The sequence below is a fragment of the Passer montanus genome, unplaced genomic scaffold, assembly GCF_014805655.1.
Source record: "Passer montanus isolate IOZ18808 unplaced genomic scaffold, ASM1480565v1 scaffold131, whole genome shotgun sequence".
Lineage (NCBI taxonomy): Eukaryota > Metazoa > Chordata > Aves > Passeriformes > Passeridae > Passer > Passer montanus.
This window is the reverse complement of record NW_024359944.1, coordinates 1000460-1023876: the sequence shown is the minus strand read 5'-3', so window position 1 is coordinate 1023876 and position 23417 is coordinate 1000460. Positions and strand designations below refer to the sequence as shown.

Sequence of the window (23417 nt, the reverse complement as noted above, 5' to 3'; positions counted from 1 at the left end):
GGGGAAGGGAAGGAGGTGGGATTATGGAGACGGGACCCAATGAGCCCGAAAAACGTGCACCGCTCGCAGCCCTTTTAGCGCGGCGGAGGGGCAGCAGCAGCCTCTCGGCGGCGTGCGGAGAGAGCCGGCACCCCCGTCCCGTCCAGTCCCTCCCCGTCCCGCCGGGCCCGCTCCCGCCATGGCACTGGGCAAGCTGCAGAAAGTGCTGATCAGCGAAAGCCTGGACCCCTGCTGCCGGGAGATCCTGCAGGCCGCCGGGCTCCGGGTGCAGGAGAAGCCCGGGCTGAGCAAGGAGGAGCTGCTGCGGGAGATCCGGGTGAGGCAGGGCTGCACCACGCGTGGGTGGGTGGGTGAGTGCATGGGGGGGTGGGCACAGCTGCAGGCCGGCGGTCCCGGGTGCCAGCGGACCCCTTCGACCGGTCCCCGCCTCCCGTCTGATGCAAGAGCCCGGCCGGTTTCGCACGGCAGATCCCGGACCCCGGCAGCGGCTGTCCCCGTCCCGTCACCCACCCGGGGTCACCGCCCCGACCCCGGTCCCATTCGCCGTGTCTGTCCCCCCTTAGGACTGCGATGGGCTCATCGTGCGCTCGGCCACCAAAGTCACGGCCGAGGTGCTGGAGGCGGCAGAGAGGCTGCAGGTGGTGGGCAGAGCTGGCACCGGCGTGGACAATGTGGATGTGGAGGCAGCCACCAGGAAGGGCGTCCTGGTCATGAAGTAAGAGCAGGAGTGTGAGGACAATCCGTGCCCATGAACCGGGGAGGCCGGGGAGACCTCAATAGGGTGCCCTCCCCACCCATGGCACCCTTGGCACCACCCCGTGTGCCTCCGTCCTCACGGGGCATAGATCCCTGTCAGCCCGGGGGACACACCAGTGACACCACTCTCCACCCCCAGCACTCCCACTGGGAACAGCCTCAGCGCCGCCGAGCTCACCTGTGGGATGATCCTGTGCCTGGCCAGGTGAGCACAAGGCAGGGTGAGGACAGGTGTGCCCTACAGCCCCCTACCCCACGCTGACCACAGCCTCCTTTTTAGGCAGATCCCGCAGGCAGCTGCCTCCATGAAGGAGGGCAAGTGGGACCGTAAGAAGGTAGGAGGCAGTGGAGCACCTCTGGGTGGGGGTGTCCATGCGGGGTGTGCTTGCTGACTGTCCCTGTACTCCCCAGTACATGGGCATGGAGCTGAACGGGAAGACGCTGGCCGTGCTGGGGCTGGGACGCATCGGCAGGGAGGTGGCCACTCGCATGCAGGCTTTTGGCATGAAGGTGAGGAGACAGGGCAGGGAGGAATGATGGGGAGCATCGACCTTCCTGACCTGGCCGGAGCTGTAAGAGTGAGCACCTGCTCTGCCTCAGACCATCGGCTACGATCCCATCATCACCCCCGAAGTCTCAGCCACCTTTGGTGTGGAGCAGCTGCCGCTGGAGCAGATCTGGCCCCGCTGCGACTTCATCACGGTGCACACGCCGCTGCTGCCCTCCACCACGGGTACGGAGCGGGCACGGTCAGGGAGGGTTGGGGAGAGCTGGGGCAGCCCCCTTCTGCTCACAGCCCTCCTTCCACAGGGCTCCTGAATGACAGCACCTTTGCCAAGTGCCGCCGTGGCGTGCAGGTGGTGAACTGTGCCCGTGGTGGCATCGTGGACGAGGGCGCGCTGCTGCGGGCGCTGCAGTCGGGGCAGTGTGGTGGGGCCGCCCTCGATGTCTTCACTCAGGTGAATGGGGCTGTGGGGACCCCCCGAGCTTGGCTTCCTCTCAGCACCACCTTACTTTTGCCCAAACCAGCCTAGCAAACCCTGTGGGGCTGGGAGCAGGAACAGCCCTCAGCTTCTCTCCTTGCAATGAAAGTGGGGTAAATGCCCCCTGCTCCGAGCTCCCAGGAAGGTGCTGGGAGCTGATGGCATGATGGAACTGTGTCTGCAGGAACCCCCAAAGGACCGTGACCTGGTGAACCACCCCAACGTCATCTCCTGCCCACACCTGGGTGCCAGCACACGGGAGGCACAGAGCCGCTGTGGCAAGGAAATCGCCATGCAGATCGTGGACATGGCCACGGGGAAGGGGCTGACCGGCGTAGTGAGTCTGCAGCGCCTGACCTCCATGCCTCAGTCACCCCATCTGTAACCCATGGGTGCACTGGGAGAGATGCTCCATGGGGGATCCCTGACAGGCTCTCAACCACTCACTCTGTCCTGCAGGTTAATGGACAGGCTCTCAGCAAGGCTTTTTCACCCCAGACCAAGCCCTGGATCGCCCTGGCCAGGGCCCTGGGCACGGTGCTGTGCACAGTGGGCAAGCAAGTGCAGGGCAGCGTGCAGGTCTGCACCCTAGGTGAGCCTGGGTGTGGGGACCCCAATGGGCAGGCAGGAGAACAGATAGACAGGAAGGTGACTAACAGTGGGATTGGAGCCCTAGAGTGTGCAGGGATGGATGGGTGGATGGATTGGGTGGGTGGAAGGACCAGCCCCAGGCTGGCCACTCCACTGCGGGCCTCACCTCTCTGCTGTTGGCTCATGCACACCTCCTCCCTGCACCCCAGGGACACCCCTGAAGGAGGCTGGGAGCTACCTGACACCTGCTGTGGCTGCGGGCATGCTGGCTGGAGGGACACACAAGGAGGTGACCCTGGTGAATGCCACGCTGCTGGCCCAAGAGGCTGGGCTGAAGGTGCGTGGACACCCAGGCTCTGCAGCCCAGCCTGGTGTGCCTTCCCCACCAAGCAGCATGAACCTGGGGACACCCTACTGGGCTGCTAATGCAGCATTGAGGCTGGGTGCTCCCTGGGGTGCTTCTGAGGACATCCCTTCCCCGCCCCAGCCACACACAGGACCTGGGCACTGAGTAGCTGTGTCTCTCTGGCAGGTCACAAGCACCCACAGTGATGTGGCCCCCGAGCCCGACAGCAGCACTGGTCTGGTGCAGGTGTCCCTGCAGGGCACCCCACACCAGGTGACGGGGACGGTGCAGGGCAGCAGCCCGGTCCTGCGGCAGATCAACGGGGCCACCTTCCAGCTGCCAGCCCCGCTGTGCGGCCCTCTCCTCATCTACAGAGCCAAAGCCTCTGACACCAGTGCTCTGGCCACACTGACCGGTGAGTCCCTGTGCCAGCCCTGAGCTGCAGGGACAGCCTGGGGAACCCCCGCATCCAACCCAGAGCTGAGCCCCTGCTGCAGCACATGGTGCCTGGATGGATGGATGGATGGATGGATGGATGGATGGATGGATGGATGGATGGATGGGAGTTTTGGGCAGGGGGTTGTGTGATGTTGAGCAAAGGACTTTGCTGGGGGCTGGGGGAAGAAATGGCATCATGGGCCTCTGAGCAGGGGATTGAGGCGAGCAGAGGCTCAGCTCCCTGCTGGGTCCTGGGGCAGTGGGCAGCCTGTGGTCCCTAATTCCTGTGCTCCTCTCCAGGGCTGCTGAGCAAGGCAGGGGCCCAGCTCCTGTCCTACCACAGCTCCAGCACAGTGGCAGGGGAGCAGTGGAGCGTTGTGGGGCTCTCAGCCCCCCTGCCCAGCCTCGGTGAGCTAAAGCCGCGTGTCACGGAAATCTTCCAGCTCCACCTGCCGTAGACCCCGACTGCCAACGAGGACTCTCCCCACAGCCACAGCATCTGGGCCCTCCCCCAGCTGGGGAAGCATTGCAGGCCATCCCTGAGCCCCACACTGGGGTTGGGGTGGCCCCATGTTCAATAAAGGGTCTAGAAGGAGAGAGCATGTGGTGCCTTGTGCAGTCCTTTGTCCTCAACCCCAAACCCCCTCCCTCCTGCCCCTGCTGCTCCTCAGTCCTGCTGCTGTTTGCTGAAGGGTGCAAAGGTTCCTGTGGCTGCCGAGGTCCTGTCTGGCCACAGTCCCATGATGGGACATGGCCCACAGAGCAGCACTGCAAGGGGCACGAGCCCCCCTGTGAGCCACTTCACCTGTGCCCTCCTGCCCACAGGTTTTACCATGAGGATGTTTCAGTTTAATGACATCATGGAGAAAACACCATCTTGTCCCTAAAAACTGATGAGTGGGAGGCTGAGGCTTATTTGGGTCCCCCAGACTGTCAGGGCAAACTCCCATGTCTAGCAGGGCAGGTGGCCATGGAATAAATCCCGTAAGCAGCTGTGATCCAGACTGGGGTTGTTAACTGGGAGGGACCGGGGTGGGAGGAGACCATTCAAGACAGGAGCCAGAGCTGGACTGCTGCCCCTCCCATCTGCACCTTTATTCCCCTGCACTGCCCAGGTGTTTGCAGAAGACGCTGCCATCTCCAGCAGCTCTGGGGCCTGAGCCACTGCTGGCCATTCCCCACCCATACAAAGGGAACTTTCCCACACAGGCCGGCCCTGGATGCAGGGAATGAACAGGGGGAAAGAGAGCATCCCCCTCCCCAGGGCTCACCACTCTGGTGATCCCACTCTAGATGGGCTTCCTGGCATATTCGCGGCGGTACTTGGAATCCACCCGGGTCAGGTACCAGGTTCCAGGGAAGAGATCCGCCTGGGAGCCGTGGGGAGCATGGTCGGCTGTGGGGAGAGGGCAGCGATGTTCAGGGGTGCTGTGGGGTCCCAACAGGGCAGGCTCACATCCCCCCAGCCCCACTCACCCAAGTGGTGGGTTTCCTCCCGTCGCTTCATGATCTCGGCGAAGTCCTGTGGGGCCACGCGCTTGCGGGCGTCCAGGCGAGCGGGCAGGTCAGCCAGGCTGGACACCAGCTTGTCCAGGGGTGAGCCTGGCAAGGGGCACCCCACGTGTGAGATGGCAGCACTGACAGCCCCACGCTGCCCTCCCTTCCCAGCCCCTCCCTGCCCTGGGGCCCACCTGGGGCTGCATCCTGCGAGACACGGAAGGAGAACATGCTGGCCGCCAGTCCCGAGCCGTAGGAGAAGGCACCGATCCGGGAGCCGGCCAGGTCCCGTGCTGAGCACCTGCAGCAAGGGGTGAGGGGGTTACAGGACATTTGGGATGAGGGGGAGATGGGGATACAGGGCTGTGGGGGCAGTGTAGGGGGCTGCCTCCTTTGTAGGCAGGCAGATCCTTGGGGCCACATTTCTGAGGGAGCGTAGCCCTGGAGTGCGGTGGTGCCAGGGAGCCCCAGGACAAGGCTTTTGTTCCCCTCAGAGCCTGTCTGTTCCCATGACTCCTTTCCCAGGGGGTCACTCATTCTACTGGGCATGACAACAAGGGTTTTCATCCTGCTGGTGATGACAGAAGGGCTTTATGCACTGGCCCAGCTCCAGCAAGCTGGGATGAAAAGTCTGGCAGGGAAATGGCCTGGAGCAAGATGCATCCACACTGGGGGTTGTGTGCAATGAACGGATCAGGTCCTGTTGAGGCAGGGGGAGATGAGGGCTGGGAGATGAGTTCTGTCCCTCTATCCAGCCAGGGAGTGCCCTCCCCAAAATGACCTCCTCCCTCTCCCCAAGCCAGCGTTTTGGGAGACTCACTGGGACAGGAGGGAGGCCAGGCAGCCATACATGGATGGTGTGTACATGTTGCCGTTGCGGGAAGAGAGGAGGAGGGAGGGCTTGGTCTTCTGGTTGAAGATGTCCTGGCTGGCAGCCTGGAATGCCTTCTCCACCTCCTTGCTGGTGTAGGTGTCCTCCAGCTTCACACCGCTGCCCAGAGAGAGACTAGCTGAAACCCCAGACCAGCGCATCCCTGGCTGGGCTGAGGGAGGGGACACAGCACAGGGACCCACCGGAAGGACTGCAGCCCCTTGTAGAGGCCAGAGGCTGTGTCGGGGTTGGGGGAGGCCAAGAAGTCGTTCAGCAGCAGCCGCCCCACCGACTTCTGCACCAGCTTGCAGAAGGGCGAGTGGAAGATGATGTACTTGAAGTCATCGAGGGTGAAGGGCCTCTGGATGCCAGCTGGGAGGCAACACGGGGCCATCAGTATCCAAGGGGCTGCACTGGGCACCTCAGGGGCGCTGTCACTCACCCTGCTGCCACTGGGTCTCCGCCTTCCGTCGGTACACGGCGTAGCAGCGGTCCAGCGCCCGCAGGTAGCACTGGATGGAGAGCTGCCCGTCCACCACCGGGTACTCAGAGGACAGATTTGGCTTGTAGAAGTCGTAGGCGTGCTCCATGTGGGTTCCACGCAGGCCTGGGGGCACGGGGAGAGCCAGCTGTCAGAGAGCATTGGGAGGTCCCAGCCCAGTGGCAAACACCCAGGGGTGCTGCCTGCCATTGCACCCCTGAAATCCAGCAGCCTCCCTGAGTCACTCCGTGGTGCCCACAGGGATGTGGCCAGCCAGCATCCTGGAGTACCCAGCAGGGTGTGGCTGAGCAGCTCTGCCCAGGGCTGGGACATGGATGCATGGCCCCCAGGGACAGCACCCATCAGCTTGCCACCCCCAGGGCCTCATGGCACCGACCTCTCTCCAGCACCAGTGGGGCGTTGGGTCCCACCAGCATGGCGATGGCACCGGCACCTCCCGTGGGCCGCGCGTTCCCCGTGGCGTAGACAGCGATGTCCCCACACACCACCACGGCGTAGCGACCTGAGCGAGGACAGAGGGACTGGCAGGGCCACCAGCGGCTGGCAGCCTCCATCCCATGGCCCTTGTGTGTTCCCATCTCCATGCTGCCAGGTGTCACACCAAGATGAGCAAGAAACAGGGGTGACGGAGAGCCTGGAGGCGCAGTGGCTCTCTTCACAGTTGGAGCATCTTTGGGTTTCAGACCACCTCCTGCCTCCTTCCCCTATCCCACGGCACCCACCAAGCATCCAGCCCACAGCATGGTCCCTGCCTGTACTCACCATCCCAGGCACTGGACTCCACCCAGGCAGCTGCATTGAAGAGTGAGGCCGTGCCCCCGTAGCAGGCGTTGGTGGTGTCGATGCCCTCCACATCAGTGTTGCCAGAGTCATGGAAAAGTTGCATGAGGACGGTCTTGACGGCCTTGGATTTGTCGATGACGGTCTCAGTGCCCACCTCCAGGCGGCCGATGGCGTCCCAGGAGAGGCGCCCGCGCTCCACCAGCCGCTGCACCACGGTCAGGCACAGGGAGTTGATGTCCTCGTGGGCGGCGCAGAAGCCCATCTGCTTCTGGCCCAGGCCCCGCGTGTACTTGCCAGCCTCCACGCCATCAAACCGCTCCAGCTCCTCCTGATCCACGTACTGGGCAGGGAAGTACACCTCCAGGGCCAGGATGCCCACGTCCTTGGGCCAGGCACCTGTCCCAGCAGCACTGGAGAGGCTGTGGGACAGAGCAAGTGGCAACAATCCTATGGCAGCCTTGGGCACAGAGGGTGGCCCTGCAGAGATGCCACCAGCGAACAGCCCAGGCTGGGAGCACCCCAGATCCCTGGTAGCTCCTTGTGCCTGCAGTGCTGCAGGAGGAGGGAGAGGCTCCCCTTCCCCAGCAAGGTTTCAGAGCTCAGCCAGCTCCCCAGCCCTACCCTGGTTATGTGTCCAGCCCCCCGATCCATGTGGGTGCTCACCATGCCCTCTGCCAAGCCGTGGGGTGCTGGGTGCCCCGGGGTGCCTGCTCTGGCCCTGGCAGTGCCCACCTCGCCCCCCAGCAGCGCGCAGCACGCCCCACCAAGCGCAGCATCTTCGCCCCGGCCGCCGCGCGGACGAAGGGACGGCCGGCCGGACAGGTGGACAGAGGGATGTGCCTTGCGTAGTGCTTTTATAAACTGCGTGGGCAGCTCGGCACAGCCCTCCCGGCCTTTATCAGCCTGCCGGACCCTGGCGCTCAAAGGTCACCGAGCGCCAGCCAACACAGCAGGGGCAGCGCAGCTTCGGAGGGGGGAGCTGCGAGGTGTCCTCGTCTTGTGTGCCCCAAAACCTGGAGACACGAAGCCGGAGCTGAGCACGGACGGGCTGTCCCGCAGCCCCGGGGGCAGGGGCAGCTCCGGTGCCCGGCTGGCTGCGCTCACTGCGCGTTCTCCCCGGCTGGCCCGCGGGCCCGGGCAGGGAGCAGGGGCGGCCGGGCGTTGGGGCCGGCACCATCCGCGCTGCCCGGGGCGCAGTCCACGCCTGACACGTGCCGCAGCTCCGGGGGGGTAAAAACCCCGTGAGCTGGGTGGGGGTAGAGCCATCTTCAAAGCAGCAGAGCAAACAGCCACGTGATGCCTATGGCAAGATAACAGTGGCACAAAAGGGACCTTTGGTCCCAGCGCTGCTGTCAACATGGCCATGGGGCCGTGTTGCAGGCCCAGGATCCCTGTGGGGCTCTCTGCACCCGGAGGACCACCTGTCCCCATGCCTGCACACCCACGATAGCTCCCGTCCCCACCCTCATCTGTGTCCCAGATCTCCGTGTCTGCGCTCTGGTGACACTCCTGTCCCCCGACCTGCTCCCCAGGGACGCGTGTGGTGTTTGGCACCCGAGGGCTGGTATGAGCAAGCCCGAGTGCTCATCCAGGAGAGCGCCGGTCCCCGCAGCTCCTGGGGACTCATCCCCGAACAGCTCTGCCTGCACCGACAGCGCAGAAGCCTCTGGAAGCCGGGAAGCTCGGGGAGCCGAGGCTGAGCCGTCTCTCACGGACCAGCACCAAGCTCACACAGCACTTGCGTGCTTCTTTTTTTGTAAGATAAATGTATTTATAGGAGTTGCGGGAGAGACACGGAGGTGGCACGGGAGGAACGTGGCCGGCGCGGGGTCCGCCGGGGGCCAGGGCTGCGCTCAGTTCAGGGGGTAGAACTTGCAGATGTAGTGATGCTTCCGGGAGCAGTCGGCCCCGGACCACACAGAGAAGCCTGCGGGAGAGACAGGCAGGGGGCTGGCGGGGTGCACGGCGAGGACGGGCCCCAGCTGTGCCACCGCAGCCCCGCAAGGGGAGGGGAACGAGGGGGACCGAGGGGGGCAGTGCCGGCCGAGCCCAGGCGCTGGGCGGGTGCGGGGCCGGGCTCTCACCGCTGTGATGGGTCAGCGTGGCGCAGCTCCCCCCGCCGGCACCGTTCCCAGGCACATCGCTGGTGGCACTGTAGTCCTTCCCATTCGTCCACTGCCAGGCCTGGCTCTGTACAGGGCGAGGGGAGTTCAGCGGCATGGCCCTGGTGTCCCCTAGCCCCCCATCACCCCTGCCGCCCACACCTCACCTCTTTATTCTTTTGGAGTCCTATCCAGACGGGCTGCACACGCTGGTGGTAGGAGATGGATCTGCGCAGGGTGACTTCCTCGAGGGGGTCCTCCACCCAGGCCAGGTGGGCGCCTTTCCTGACCTCCTGGCAGTGACTCTGCAGGGAGAGGTGTCAGTGCCAGGGCGCCTCGGGGAGACAGCGGGTCCCTGTTCCCTTGTGTACCCCGCTGGGCTTACCTCAGCCTCGTCCCAGGTCCGGGGATCGGAGAAGTATTTGAAGCAGCTGAGCTTGTAGTAGGACCAGCCGTCGGGGCAGTAGCTTATGTACCTGCTGTCTGTTCGGGGAGAGTGCGATGAGGACGGGGATGCGGACAGCCGGCATCACTGCCTGGAGAGCAGCGGGGCTCCCTCCTGGCCAGCTACAAAAGCAGGTGCCCCCCGAGCCGTGGCACTCACCGACTGGCCGCAGCAGCCCCACGCAGCCCAGCAGCAGGAGGGCGAGTCTGGCCGCAGCCGCCATCCTCCTTGCTCCCTGTAAAGGCTCGGGAGGGTCACACAAGGTCCCTCGGGGACACAGGAGGTCCCTACTACCTGTGCCCAGAGAGTGCAGACCTGCCACGCTGGGGGCCGAGCCTGGCCCCCGTGAGCCGCCTGGAGCAGATGGGCTGCGGCTCCCTCTCTGCCCCCGGCACAGGCCACTGCCCCATCCATGCCCGCACCCCGTGCCCCAGCCCACACTGGCAGCAGATTGTCCTGGCCCCACCAGCCCCGGACTCGGCAGGAGGCATCCGGGAGAGCCAAGCCGCTCTGTGGGGACAAGGGGAGGGCAGTGGACACGGGTCGGGGCACCCCAGCCAGGCAATGGCACAGCTGGGGCTGCGGGCACTGCGTGCACGGCGGCGTTCTCGCACCCTGGGCTCGCAGCGCTGCCCAGGCTGGGAAGGCAAATTGGCCACATCAGCGCAGTTCCCCTTTATCTGGGCTAATCCCTGGGCAGCGGGGCCGATTTGCCGATTCAGCTCGTCTTCCCCTCAAAGAAGCAGCGACAAAAGTCAACGCAGGGCTGAAAAATGCAGCATCACAGCCTGCCCCATCCAGCGAGGGCAGAGCTCGGCTCCCGCGGGAGCAGCCAGGGAGAGGGACCAGCTCCTGTTTGCCCGTGAGCCAGCTCTGAGCATCCCGAGCCCCAGCTGCCTTGTGAGGGTTCTCTTCCTCACCTGGTGTCCGGAGATGGTGAGGAATAGCGGCTTGTCGCGGGTCACCGGGACAGGAGAGGAGAGGAGCTGCCCTTTATAGCCTGGTGCTCACCAGTATCTGTTTGCCCTACTCAGGTGATTCTCACCATAAAAATCTTACTGCTGACCCCCCTCCATCACCCCCCACTTGGCTGGAAAATTGCCCAGATCTCCAGTCTGTTTGCATTTAACATATCACCAGAAGCAGACAGGAAGAACCTGTCCTAGTTGGTCAACAAACCCCTGCAATCATGATTAATTGCTCCCGCGATACAGAGATAATCTTCCAGCCCAGAGCAGCCTGGCACCTGGCAGGGATGCCCGCTGGGCCAGGCGGGGGCTGGCAGGCGTGAGCCCCGGAGGTGATCCCCGATCCCGGCCAGGGCATCCCTGCCACCAGCGGCCGGCCCTGGGTCCGACCCCCCTGGCACTGTCCCTGTCCCCAGCCAAGGGATGGCACCCGGCCGGGCCCCGCGCCCTGCCCCCCTCTGCCATGCGTCACCCACACACCGCCCTTGTTTGAACTGCCGGGGGATGTTTGCGAGCAGGATGGGACGCCGGGATGTGGGAACAGCCTGCAGCCGGGGGCTGGCGATGCCATCAGATAGCGGGGAGGATGCCCAGCCCTCGGGCCCGGCCTGACGCAAGCCTTCGTCACTCTGTGTCCCCGCGGGAGGAAGGGGCAGCTCCCGCAGCAGCCCCTCACTGCCCCTGCCCCAGGCCGCTCCCTGCAGCCCCAGCCCGGCGAGGTTGCTGCCGGCATGGAGCCAGGGATGAGCTCCCGGCAAGGTCTGGCACAGCCTTCTCTGCCACGGTCCTTGCTCCTCGCCCCGGGGTGTGCTCCGCACCTGCGGCAGGCAGCTGGAGCTCTCCGCGCTCCTCTGCCACACGCTGCTCTGCAGCGTCGCTTCGCTGCCTCCCGAGGGACCAGGGCGGCTCTGAAAGATCATCCTGCTGCCGCCAGCTCCGGCCAACGCCGGGCTCGCCCTGCCAAAAGCCTTGGGGGAGGCTGGTGGGAAGGAGGGAGCTGCCCTTGAGGGGCTGGTGCGGTGTGACCCGCAGAGGATCCAGACCCAGCGCTGAGCCCTGCTTCCCCCCGCACGTGTGGCTTTGTGTCAGGCTCAAGCCACGCACAACCCAGGGATCAGCCATGGGCTCTCCTCTGCGGCAGCGTTTGCTGAAACACGCAGCCGTGAACGCAGCTACACCCACTGGGAGCAGCTCCCTGCCGGCGTGCAGAGGCACGTCTGGCTTCTGCCCCGGGAAGGGAGGGGGATCAGACCCCTCTCCCTCACCCACACAGCAGGATAGAGCTGCTGCTGCTTGCTAGGCGTCCCCTGGGGTGAAACCTTCTCGTGTCCAAACACAGCTGCTGCCTGCTATCAGTTCTGAAAGAAAGAACCCGCCACACATCAGCTGCCCTGATCAATAGCAAAACCCTGCAAACACAGCAACTCCCCAGAAAACAGGACTCCACCCTTGATTTATGGAAAAACAGTGAAAAAGCTCCCCCAGAGAGCCTGAGGCTCCTCCAGTACTCCTCAGTTAGATAAGGGATGTGGCAGCTCCCTGCCTGGATGGCTCAGTTTGGATGCAACACAGCAAGTTTCCACAAGCCCCTGGCCATCCTGGGCTGGGGAGGAGGCATGAGCAGCCCCAGGAGACAGCTTCAAGTCTCAGCCTGAGCACCAGGGAGCTCCATGCTGCTGTGCCAGGGGCTCGGCAGAGCTCGCTAAACTTTGGCACAGATGTGCAAGCTGTGGGAGAACGTGGATGAATGCCTCCCGGAGGTTTGGACTCATCCAGCTGGCTCTACCAGGAGATAAAGGAGCTGCACTGTTTGAATATTAAACCCTTAAAATGCCCCCAGCAACTTTACCCCAGCTCAGCATTGTAACTCAGCTACTGGCTCCATGAGAGTGCACAGCAAGAGCTGGAGAACAGCCAGGTGAGCACCAGTGTGCACCAAGGCTTCAGAGGCACCTCTGTGCTCCAAACACAGCTCAGCAGCTATTGACAGTGTGATTTGTGATTGCTCAAGTCAAACTCTTCAAGCCTGAGACCAGCACAGAGGAGTGCTGATTCCCTGTTTCAGAGGCTGGAGAATCACACATCTTCATGCTCTTAGTCTGGAAAAATGGAGGCTCAGGGGGGACCTTATCATTCTCTAGAATCTGAAAGGAGGCAGTAGACAGGTGGGGGTTGGTCCCTTCTGTCAGGTAAGAAGCAAAAGGATGAGAGGAAATGGCTTCAAGTTGCACCAGGGGAGGTTTAGATAGGGTACGAGGGAAAATTTTGTCAATGAAAGGGCAGTCAGGCATTGGATCAGGCTGCCCAGAAAGAGGTGGAATCACCATCCCTGGAATGTTCCAAAAACATCTGTATCTGGCATTTGGGGCCATGCTTAAGGGGTGAAAACAGCAGTGCCAGGTTCAAAAAATTTGACTCGATTTTAGGGGGCTGTTCCCACCTTAAGGATTCCATGCATCAATCGCTGAGACAAAGCCAGGGAGGCAGCCCCAGCTCCAGGGATGAGGGTCCTCTTCCCTACTGGAAGGACAGGGAAGCAAGCAGGACCCGAGAGAGTGAGTGAATCCACCTCCCTACTGCCCACTGCCCAGCCTACACTCGCTCACCACCTTCCTGAAAGCCTTCCCTGGCTCCCACAGGCAAGCGAGCTCTCACCCAAAGTGCCCAGGAAAGGACCAGTCCCAGTCCCTCCCCATCCTTCCAAGAGAGTGAGTGAATCCACCTCCCCACTGCCCACTGCCCACTGCCCACACTCGCTCACCACCTTCCTGAAAGCCTTCCCTGGCTCCCACAGGCAAGCGAGCTCTCACCCAAAGTGCCCAGGAAAGGACCAGTCCCAGTCCCTCCCCATCCTTCCCCAGCTGCTTGGCTGCTGCTTGCTGCCCCCTTCTCAGCTAACCAAGAGACCCAAAATCCACCTGCTACACCCACACCAGGCTGCTTCCAGCTCCCTCGGGAGGAGCTAAGTGTGGGGTTCATGTGGTGCTGAGTCAGAGCACCCCTGATTCATTTATAATGTGGCTGTGTCACAGTAGCCAGGAAAACAAAATGAAAACAGCAGCACACAGACACTGGGCACATACTTTTTATTCTGGGGATAAAAATTGCTTATACATTTGGCAGCAACTATTTGCATAAAAGACTTTTATAAAAATGTAAAAATAAGCAAATATTTTCCATTATTAATATAGGAAAATGCTGATGTGTGAATGGTTACTCTACAACTTAAAGAGATAAAATACCACCTTAAGGAGATATTATCTTTACAAGTAGTTAAAAAAAATAGAGAAGAAAGGCAGAGGGCCATCGTATTAACAGCCAGGCACGGAACTGGCTTCATTCCACAGAAAGCACTCATCTTGTAAAAGGTAGCCACATATATAAAAAGGCACTTGGTTATTTGGAGCTAACGAGCAAAAAGCCCTTTGTTTCTTTAGCATCGATGTAGCAACACTTCATTATTTGCAGTGAAAGGTGTACCTGGACAGACCCCCTGGAGGTCTGAGTCAGCTGCACTCCGGCGGCCGCACTGCCGCAGCGTGCCGGGGAACACTGAGTGCGCCGTGAAAAGCAGAACTTCACACACAACTAAAAACTTCAGCCCAAAGCGACGGCCCCGGGAACCAGCTCCTCCTGAGGCCTTGCCTTCATGTACCATTGAGTGGAATTGGAAAACAAAACAAAAAAAACAGAAAAGCAACCTTGACTCTTGATTAGAATGGAAAGGAAGACCAGAGAATACTGTACACGGTAGGGTGATGGATGGCCTACTCGCAGGGGAGCGGCTTTCAGTCCTTTGGCAGCAGCCGGCACCCCGAGCTCTTTGGAAGACGTGTCTGCAGCACTCCCCTGAAGAGGTAGGAGCAAACCATCCCCACAATGTTCACTTCAGCTGCTGGCCGGTCTGGAGCCCTTTGCTCTTGCAGACAAAGCAGAAAGAGCTGTTTGCCTAAGGTCAGTGACAGCTGGCTTCCGCAGCTCCAAAACTACGGGGGCAGCTGCACCACGAGCGGCCCGACTGTCCCTCATGAGCCACCTCGGCTGGGGGATCTCCGCTCAGGCTGGAGCTGAGGGCAGAGGACAGCCCCAAAGCTGGGCACCAAGCTGCAGCAGGCAATGGTTTCTGAGCTATTTGGTCTGCTGGCACAGCCCAGCTCCTGGCACGCTGCTCGAGGCCTGCTGGGCAGTCAGTGCTGCGGCCTCGGCGCGCTGTGAGGGGACGATGAGGCAGCTGTGACCCAGGGCTGCAGCAAAAGGGACACTTTTCAAAGGGCTGGATGTCATTCCTGACGCAGAAGGACACACACCGCAAACATGTAACCACATGTTTGACACTTGTTGATAACACCATAAAGAGGCAGCATATGGTATCTGGAGGACAGGACACACAGCTACCCTTGGATGGAGGGGAGGGGACTACTGTGCAAGAACGCTGGGAGCTTGTGTTACCAGTTTTTGAAACACTCGTGCTCATCCCAAAAGGCCTGTATCAGTTGCAGTGCATCTCTTCTGGCATGGGAGCCCACGGAGGCAGCCCTGGACACTCCTGGCAGGACGGGGGCATGGAGAGGGTAGTGTGTCAAAATGGTCAGGGGTGTCTCAGGGAAGAGATGGGCCCATGGACCACTGTGGCGGGAAGACCAGGTCAGACCAGCGTTTTTGGGAGGGAAAATAACAAAACAAACAACCTAAAAAGACTATATGTATACATAATCTCATAATACCTGGGGAGCAGGCAGTGAGAACGCTAAGGGGTGTTAGTGGGTCTCTACAAGGCAAAGACTCCTGAAGAACAGGTGAAGCTGCGTGACAGGAGGCGTCACTTGACCTGCAGGTGTTTTGGGAGGTCCGGCTCGCTTGCTGAGCAAGAGTGGACGAGGGAAGGAGCGGGGCTAGGAATGTGGGTGCAGCTCTGAGCTGTGTCAAGACAAGGCAACTTGAACTCAAGGAGAACTAGTAGAAGGTGCTTCAGAGAGAGGTTACGTGGGTAACAGGAGGAGTAACAAAATAAGGATACAAAGCTGGTTTTGGCTAAATTTCTGGAGAAATGACCACAAGATGTATTAAGCTGAAGAGCTGTCTCCCCAAAGCAATGGTGGAACGTGTTTAAAAGCAGACTGGAGAATCCAGTGCAGACAGCAGTCACATACAGTTGGTCAGAAGTGACCCAGCTGGTCTTCTCCATCACCAGCTTCTACAGTTCTCCATTTAGCATGAAAGCATACAAGTCTACAGCAACGACAGTCCCTCCAACGAAAGAACATCCTAGGCTCATTAAGACTCTTGGATACTAAAATGGTTCTTCATTTTCATCCTGGAAGACCTTCATGAGTTCTGGAGTCCGCTTTAGTGGGGCTGCACCGTGGGCAGCCTTCAGGCGTACACCTGCATGTTGTTCCGCTGCTGCTCCGTCATGTGGGCAGCTGCTGGCCCGCGCTGGTTGTTACTGGGACTGGTTGCCACGTCAGACCAGTCAGAGGCAGAGTGTGGGGAAGAGCTTGACCACTGGTCCGGAGATTCGGGCGATGGAGTCAGGTACGGGTGCTCCCCTTGTAAGTGCCGGTTGTGGCTAGGAGTCCGTTCTGTGGCCGAGGAGTAGCAGCTGTGCTGGGAGGGAGGCGTGGGGTACTTCCCCATCGAGCTCTGGAACTGGTGGTAGGCCGGGAGGACCGTCTGAGCCACCTGGCCGTCCTGCTGAGGGATGGCAGCCATGGAGAACGAGGCGCTGGGCAGCTGGGCTAGATCTGGGATCTGGTACATGGAGCTAAGAGGGCCAGCCATGTTCTGAGCGCAGTTTGACTGGGCCTGCTGCGGCAGTGCTTGCTGGTTTATGCTGCCCTTGGGAACCAGCTGGAAAGTCATGATGGGGGGCAAAGACTCCCTGGACACCCCCAGGTGCTTCGCGTCCGCTTGAACCAAGCCGCTCTGCTGAGAAACGCTGGGGTGGGAATGCATCACCTGGGGCACCATGCCAAACATCTCGTTGTACTGGGACTCATTCACCTCCATGCGGTTCATCCACTCGGTGGAGACGTTGCTGGGCCGCAGCCTGCCGAGCCCACTGTTGGGAGGGGTGGTTCTGTGCTGGGAGAGCAGCTGGCTGACGGACGGGAGCACCGTGCTGGACCCACGGCCCAGGGGCTGCATCTCGTGGAGGTTGGAGAAGGACATGGTGTGCGCGGCCTGCACCGACGGAGCCGCCAGCAGCGAGCTGGGTGACGAGTGCAGCACCCCCGGTGACGGCATCACAGGAGAGGAGGTTGGTTCAGATGCAAAAGCATGGGGAGACTCCAGGGAATCCACCGGTGACAGGGTCACGGAGCTCTCTGAAAACTGCCCTTTGCCCTCGCTGAGGGACTTCTTCCTTCTCCTCTTTGCATCTTTGGTGAGGCTGGTGGGCATGCCTTTGGCATTCGGTTTTCGTGACTTCTTGCTTAGTGACGCGTGTTTCAGGTTGAGGAAGGACCTGTTGGGGCCACAGATGACTGGGGAGAGGGCAGAGTTCAGCATGGCCCCGGGGTGCCCGGCAGGGCTGTGGGCCACGTTGTACTCGTTGAGGAGCTGCACGATGTCGTGGTGCATCCGGTCCTGGGCCACGTCCCGCGGCAGCCGGTCCATGTGGTCTGTGATGTCTCGGTTGGCAAAATGGTCCAGCAAGATTTTTGCAGCTTCAAAGCTGCCTTCCCGAGCAGCGAGGAAGAGTGGGGTCTCCTCCTGGAAACACAGAGTAAATGTTTTAGGAGCTTCAGGGTGGGGAGAGTGACTTACAACTCATAATCCCTTATGGTGTGGCAGCCTGGCAAGCACTGTAAAATGCAGTGTCACAATAACAGCCTCCAAGAACCCCCCACCCTGAGAGCTGCCCACTGAAAAAGGCAGATTACAAATAATTTCATACACAGCAGTGGAGCACAGGCTGAACTTTCCCACCAGGAAGGGCACTATTGTGCCGTAGATCCTTGGAGGAACCATGAAAGCACCTGGTGCCTTCCTCCTATTGCCTCTTATGAGGGAAAGGTACAAAAGGTTAAACAGCCCAGTAAGAAACAAGAGCTTGTTGGTAGCTGTAAAATCCACTGAGTGATACATAATAATCCAAAAAAGATGCTTTAGGCAGAGGACATAAATCAAGGACTAAGACACAGTCAAGCTACAGAACAGTGCAGTCTGTCAAACAGAGGAGCTTATCCCTCATCTCCACCCTGCACTGATCCCTGGAAATGTCACAGGATGCCACTGCTACTGTGCCACCAGGTATTTTTCTAACTGCTGACTGTAATCCAGCTGTTTGACACCAGCAGCACTTCACCTGCTGCTCCCACACAACACTGACTGCATCTTGCATTCCTTCCCTGCAAGGAAAGCAGGACAGTATTGATGCCCAGCACTTGGCCAAACAAGGAAGACTACTGCTCTTCCATATCAGGAACCCTGTAAGACACCCAGCACTTGGGGAGAGCTCCAGTCACAGCCTGGGTTTGGAAGACCTGCACTGAGCATCCATTCAAATCTGAACTTAGCTCACTACCAACAGTGAAGAGATGCTTTGAGATAGGAAGCACAGGCTTGCTGAGCACCACCACACTGTACCTTGTTATCCTGCATGTCTCTGTTGGCTCCATTTTTCAGCAGTACTAGAGTTGCTTCCACATTGTTGACAGCAGCAGCCCAGTGAAGAGCAGATTTACCTGCAGGGAAACACAACAACGTCAGTAACAAATCAAGGAGCTATTTTGCTTCTTCTCCAGGAATGTTTAACCAAGCCACTGTGCAGCAGCCTGTAGTTCATTACCACTGGGGGACTTTGCAGGAGAGTCCAGTGTGTGATTTAGCTACAGAATTCATGAAGAGCTCCCACTTTGGGAGGGCAGAACCCACCCCTCCCTGCTCACACCACGGCAAATATTTGCCCAGCCTGGCACATGGTGTTCACGTTACCATGGTCATCCACGGCGTTCACATCAGCCTGGCAGTTAATGAGCTCGGCCACCATCCCTTCCACAGCCAGACGTGCAGCCAGAATTAACGGGGTCGTCCCATCATTCATCCGAGCGTCCAAGTCTGTCACTCTGTTACGGATCAGGATCTGGACAACAGGAGAAGATGGATTGTTTTCAATACCACTACAGACCAAATCTGAGGATTTGGCAGAATCTCAAGAGAAATTTTACAATGGCAAAGCAGCCTGAGCACTGAAATGCAAGGACCCAGAAAGCAGATGACAGGGGCAAACAGACCAAATAAATACACGCCAGATGATGTATGCACGCTGAGTTCTTCAAGCTGTGAATACCCGAGGAAACTGGATGTAAAATAGCTCTGCCTCACCACCACACTGGGGAAGGCACGAGAGCAGGGCTTGCACAGGCTCATATAAACACAGAGCTCTCCAGTGGCCATACCTGGAAGACCCCCTGGGCGTCAGCAGCCACGGCGGCGTGCAGAGGGGTCCGTCCCATGTTGTCCCGGGCATTGGCATCCGCCCCGGCATCCAGGAGCCGCTTGGCAGCGTCGGCTCGGGAGTAGCGGGCTGCCAGGTGCAGAGCCATCTCCCCGGTGCGGTCTGTCTGCGCCTGCAGGTTGGCCCCCTGGTAGATCAGATCCGTGATGATGTTTGCTGAGGAGTCTTCCCCGTCCTCGTCATCCTCGCTGATGTCGGAGCCGCCCGCACGCAGAGATGCCAACATCAGCGGAGTGCAGCCATCTGCAGAGGGGGAGATGGGGATACAGTAACCTTGCAAAGGCATGGAAACCTTCCTACAACCTTTCTCCCCTGAGCTACAGACAGTCCCTCCAGTAGCTTTAACACAGACCTCTTCTTAAAGCCCCACAGTTAGTGAGCTGTCTTCCTTCCAAGCATGAGTAACCTACTGCAAACCCAACAGAAATTAAGATATTCCTCTAAAGACTAAGAGCATCATAAAACAAAAAACTTTGCTGCTGAAGTGTAAAACTTCCACAAAAAGTAAAGGGTAGCTGAAAGAAGCAAGGGCTATAAAAATCAAAGTAATTTGACCACTTGGTGTAACTGTCCATACAGATGTTCTAATCACATCCCTGGGGAAAAGAAACAGTTGAAGGTAAAATTATTCAACAACTAGCCACTGTTTATTGGTGACATTCACTTCAGATATTAACCTGAAGTGAAATGCAGGCAAAAGCCTCCAAATCTACAGCAAAGTTATAATGAGAAGAATCCTGAAGTTGTGACAGTCGAGCACTCAAAGCTGACAAATGCCCCGGGATGAATACTCTCACACAGTCTGAGTACTTCGGGAGATACTGGTCTTACTCTCCTCAAGCCTCAGTGATGGGATGCCCACAAAGGCTAAAGTCACATGCATCCAACCAGGATCCCTGCAGTGTCAGTGGAAGGAGAAAGGCTTCTCCAAACCTCTAATTTAACTTAGCTCCCTGTGATGAATCTCCATCTCTGCCAGTCAAAGAGGACAGTGCAGGAAGACCACCTCATGCTGCTGATTTTTCACCTTTGTTATACCCTCCCTGATTCAGGATAATTAAGACTTAAAACATCTCCATATATTTTCAGCAACCCATAAAAATGCTGAGTGCTTCAGTTCCAGCAGCCTCTGAACATTAAGTGACATTCCCTAAAGCCCCAAAACTGCAGCTGTAGACACTGATGCTTCCTTGCTGATTTAATGCTTTCCTGCACACCCTTCAGAGGCACCTGGAAAGCAAGAGGGACTGAGATGGCAGCAGAGGGGAACCTCACTCTGCTGATTGCTCCACTGGAGCCCACCAGCAGAAATACAAGACAATTTTTTCAGCAAGTGCCTGATTTATCCCATGGGCAAGCAGGGGACAAACAACAGCTTCTCTGCCTGCACAGCTCTCAATCACAGAGCACAAAGCCACACTGGCGTCCAGTGCACATAAACAAGGTGATACCTCCTGCTGGAAGTAACACACACAGCCCTAACGCCCAGCTTCTGATCACTGAGCCTTCCTGGCTCTCTGCTTCAGGACAGCTCCAAAACTTTCTAGAAATCTGCAGTTCCAGCGGGGGCACTGCAGGAGCAGGCTCTGCCCGGCTCCACAGCCTGCACGCTCCTCCTAGTGGCTCCTCACCGCAGGACACACAGCCTCCCTTCCAGCCCGCTCCTTTCCCAGGATTTGGATGGACAGCAGCAAAGTGCTGCTGAGGTATGGGCACGGGTTCAGTTCCAAGATCCAGCCCTGTCTGCAGACCCTGTCTGCTGCTCTCCAAAGCTGTATCCCCCTTTGTGCTTCTCCCTCCCAATCCTGGCTCTGCTCCCTTGTCCCAAATGAGCACTCCTCAGTATTCCAGTCAGGTTGTGGTCTCCTTCCTACTGCCACAACACAAAGAGCAGAGAGACAGAGCACAGAAAGGAGCTTTCCTTTCCCCCAGCACCACAGCTCTGGGAAAAGCCACTCACAGGATAGGTCTGGCTTGCTCAATCACTGCAGTTATCCTGGATGTTCGTGCCTAGCTTCTCCACAGGGACAGCACAGCACTAAATCCCTGGAATTAATGCTGCCACCCTCCACAGAGTTTCTCAGGTACGTGCAGCTCTTCTCAGAGCCTTGCAAGTTGGCCACACATGGTTGGTTTTATGAGGCTAGCAAAAGCACATCCAGCTAGACAGTCACAATTAAGTGCTTGATGGACTACTAGAGGAAAAAAAAACCAACTGTGGACACAATGTCTTTTTTCCTCCTTCCAGCTTGTTCTCTCAAAGAGCTGGAAAAGAACCCAAAAGCATCCAGCTGGAGGCAGGCATCCAGCATGGAAAATTCCAGTCTAAACCACTGAAGTTTTAGTAACTGAAAAAAAAGGGGCATATAATAGAGACAGTTCATCAATTTTAATTATAGGTGGTGTTACCAGTTATGCCTATAATTGCATTACCCTGGTTACACACTCACAATAACTCCAGTGAAAAGAATGTCCTCACTGCTCTGGGGGACACAGCAAAAGAATAGCATGGGGAGACAAAGGTGGTGGCAGCATTTTATAAAAAACTCTTCTTTTTTAGGCTATCTTTCAGTAGGACAGCCCCTGAGTACATGTAAAATGCAGAGTGAGGTAGTAAAGTCAGGAGTTCACCAGACAGCTACTCCTGAAGGTCAGGCACAAGGTACTGAAAGCTGGGACATAAGGAACCCACAGGAAAAATCTCTAGGCAAAGCTTTTGGAGGACACTGGAGATCTTGGATCTCCCTGGATTTGAGAGAATGCAGAAGGTGGTGGGTTAAGAGAGGGCACAAACCCTTGGGGCACCGAGGTGTTTCTCCCCTCTCAAGAAGAGACCTCTGCTGTTCAACCTGCACCTGCAGCCAGGATCTAACTCACCCAGCCTCAGGTGGCTCCAGCCCAGACACCTGCACTTAATCAGTCAGCCTGAACACCCTTTGTAATTAATTAGGGGCAGCAAACCATTACTGGGGTGTGAAATCCAGTTTTCAGACTTCTTGGGACAGAGGGCAACTACCTCTCAGAAGGGCCCATTTCTTCCTACTGCAAAAGTGAGGGTGGCCAGGGCAGAGAAAGAGCCACATTTAACTGTGAGGAATCCTACCCCTCCTTACTAACCCATTATTCCAACATCTCTCAGACTTTTAAAATTATTTCTGCCCCTGACAGCTGCTTGCTTCTGATGCCACAGCGAGAAATAACTTAGAGCAGCTTGCTGCAAGCTTTACAATTGTATCTGGATGGCAGGAAAACAACTCACATGTCAGTATTATTTCATTGCTGCTGTTGGACAAAGCTTTGGGTGAATGTGAAAATAAACTGGAGTCTTAAGAACATTACTGCCTGCACTTGGAAAGCTTCTACCCTGCCACACAACCAGAAGTTTCAATAGGGGAAAAAAAAGAAAAGCTTAAATTTGGCAGAAAGTGATGGTTTATGTTCTCACACTCGTTACACAAAAATCCCTCCTTCCCTTTGCATTAGGAGAGCTAATGGGTCAACGAGCACAAATGACAATAGAAAGGAACTGAGAGAATGGATCCAGTCATCCTTACATTGCATGGAAATATTCCCACAAAACGCAGCAGAAAAAGGTATTGCAGCAATATCATCAGCATCACCTCTCTGCATATGAACAAGAGCCATGTTTGCAGCTCTTCCAACCAGAATAAAGTCCTTGGTCAACTGTCTCCTCTCAGAGCCCAGAGATCAGTTATTACCAGGTGACCCACCCAGCCCCTTACCAGCTTATACAGCTTTAGTACTACACTCATAAAGAGCAGGAGAGGGTTTCCAGGGCATCTAGTCATTTGGGACTGAGAGAGAGCAAACCTGCCTGCATGTTAAAGAAACCTTCCAAGTCCACAATTCTGTTATGAACTCAGTGACTTGGATCAATATAAGCTGAAGATATAAATCAGGGAATAAAAAAAAAATCATGAACAATCTTGCTGCACCGCTGCTCTGTTCAGGACAGACACATCACACACTGCTAACGAGGGCAGACTGTTTGCCAAAAAGTCATCTTATTCAGGAAAAGGCCATTCTTGCTTTTTTAACTGACAACAGACACCTCAGGTATAAATTCTGCTTAGTTGGTCCTTAGAAAAGTCTGGCATGGATATCTGCAGTGAAACAACTGGAGAAACTGGGGGTTATTTCCAAAATTTCTGACAATATCACTTAGGCACACACTGTTATAAATGAGATTTTACAGGTGCTTGCTAAGTGAACTTTTCCTCTTGGTTCCATGTGATACAAACCACAGTTTAACCTTTGCAGCTTTTCCTTTCAGAAGTGCACACTGTGCTTTCCTTGAGCACCATAAAATCCCTGCTGGTGCTCCTGCATACTCCATTTAATTTGTGACACTAGCAGCCCCAGCCATGGGACACAGGGCGGGCTGGCAGGACACACAGACACTCCGAGTACTGACCTGGCCCTCTGACGTTGACATCCAGAACATCCACTTCTTGATCTGCCTGAGGGGGTGTGAGGGCCAGCGAGGTGCTGCCACAGACGTCTGCTGCCTCCAGGTGCTGCTGTGTCCACTGGCGCTGGTCGATCTGCTCGTCCCCTTCTGGCAGCAAGGCCTGGTCCTCAGCCTGAGCACAGCACACAAGCAGCTGCTTCAAAACACCCAGCAAGTGGCCAAAGACACTCAAAAGTTCTTGG

General features: G+C 57.8%; 4 protein-coding genes across 4 annotated transcripts in view; 1 reads left to right on the top strand and 3 right to left on the bottom strand.

The window, feature by feature from the left end:
• The first annotated feature begins 40 nt into the window (after window positions 1–40).
• Window positions 41–3714, top strand: PHGDH (phosphoglycerate dehydrogenase). Its single transcript, XM_039699319.1, has 12 exons — window positions 41–316; window positions 564–715; window positions 896–961; window positions 1037–1091; window positions 1168–1266; window positions 1357–1489; window positions 1567–1715; window positions 1924–2076; window positions 2199–2331; window positions 2540–2667; window positions 2863–3091; window positions 3415–3714. The coding sequence occupies exons 1-12, from the start codon at window positions 179–181 to the stop codon at window positions 3570–3572; spliced, it is 1593 nt and encodes a 530-aa protein (XP_039555253.1). The 5' UTR covers window positions 41–178; the 3' UTR covers window positions 3573–3714.
• Window positions 3715–4180: 466 nt separating this feature from the next.
• On the bottom strand, window positions 4181–7627 carry HMGCS2 (3-hydroxy-3-methylglutaryl-CoA synthase 2). The gene is made up of 9 exons (XM_039699320.1): window positions 7431–7627; window positions 6747–7186; window positions 6361–6486; window positions 5925–6089; window positions 5686–5854; window positions 5432–5602; window positions 4806–4912; window positions 4591–4716; window positions 4181–4510 (listed from the first exon to the last, which is right to left on the bottom strand). Exons 1-9 carry the CDS (start codon window positions 7541–7543, stop codon window positions 4404–4406), a joined length of 1524 nt encoding a protein of 507 aa, XP_039555254.1. The 5' UTR covers window positions 7544–7627; the 3' UTR covers window positions 4181–4403.
• An 888-nt stretch (window positions 7628–8515) lies between these two features.
• On the bottom strand, window positions 8516–10362 carry REG4 (regenerating family member 4). Its single transcript, XM_039699301.1, has 6 exons — window positions 10235–10362; window positions 9474–9549; window positions 9255–9352; window positions 9037–9174; window positions 8852–8957; window positions 8516–8694 (listed from the first exon to the last, which is right to left on the bottom strand). Exons 2-6 carry the CDS (start codon window positions 9535–9537, stop codon window positions 8621–8623), a joined length of 480 nt encoding a protein of 159 aa, XP_039555235.1. The 5' UTR covers window positions 9538–9549; window positions 10235–10362; the 3' UTR covers window positions 8516–8620.
• A 2991-nt stretch (window positions 10363–13353) lies between these two features.
• Window positions 13354–23417, bottom strand: part of NOTCH2 (notch receptor 2) — a 73545-nt gene continuing 63481 nt past the window's right edge. Inside the window, exons 28-32 of the mRNA XM_039699257.1 lie at window positions 23179–23347; window positions 18685–18986; window positions 18221–18368; window positions 17873–17970; window positions 13354–16996 (exon numbers count right to left, since the gene is read on the bottom strand). Coding sequence (XP_039555191.1) covers window positions 15656–16996; window positions 17873–17970; window positions 18221–18368; window positions 18685–18986; window positions 23179–23347 — 2058 coding nt within the window. The 3' untranslated portion in view covers window positions 13354–15655. The remainder of the gene's footprint in view (window positions 16997–17872; window positions 17971–18220; window positions 18369–18684; window positions 18987–23178; window positions 23348–23417) is intronic.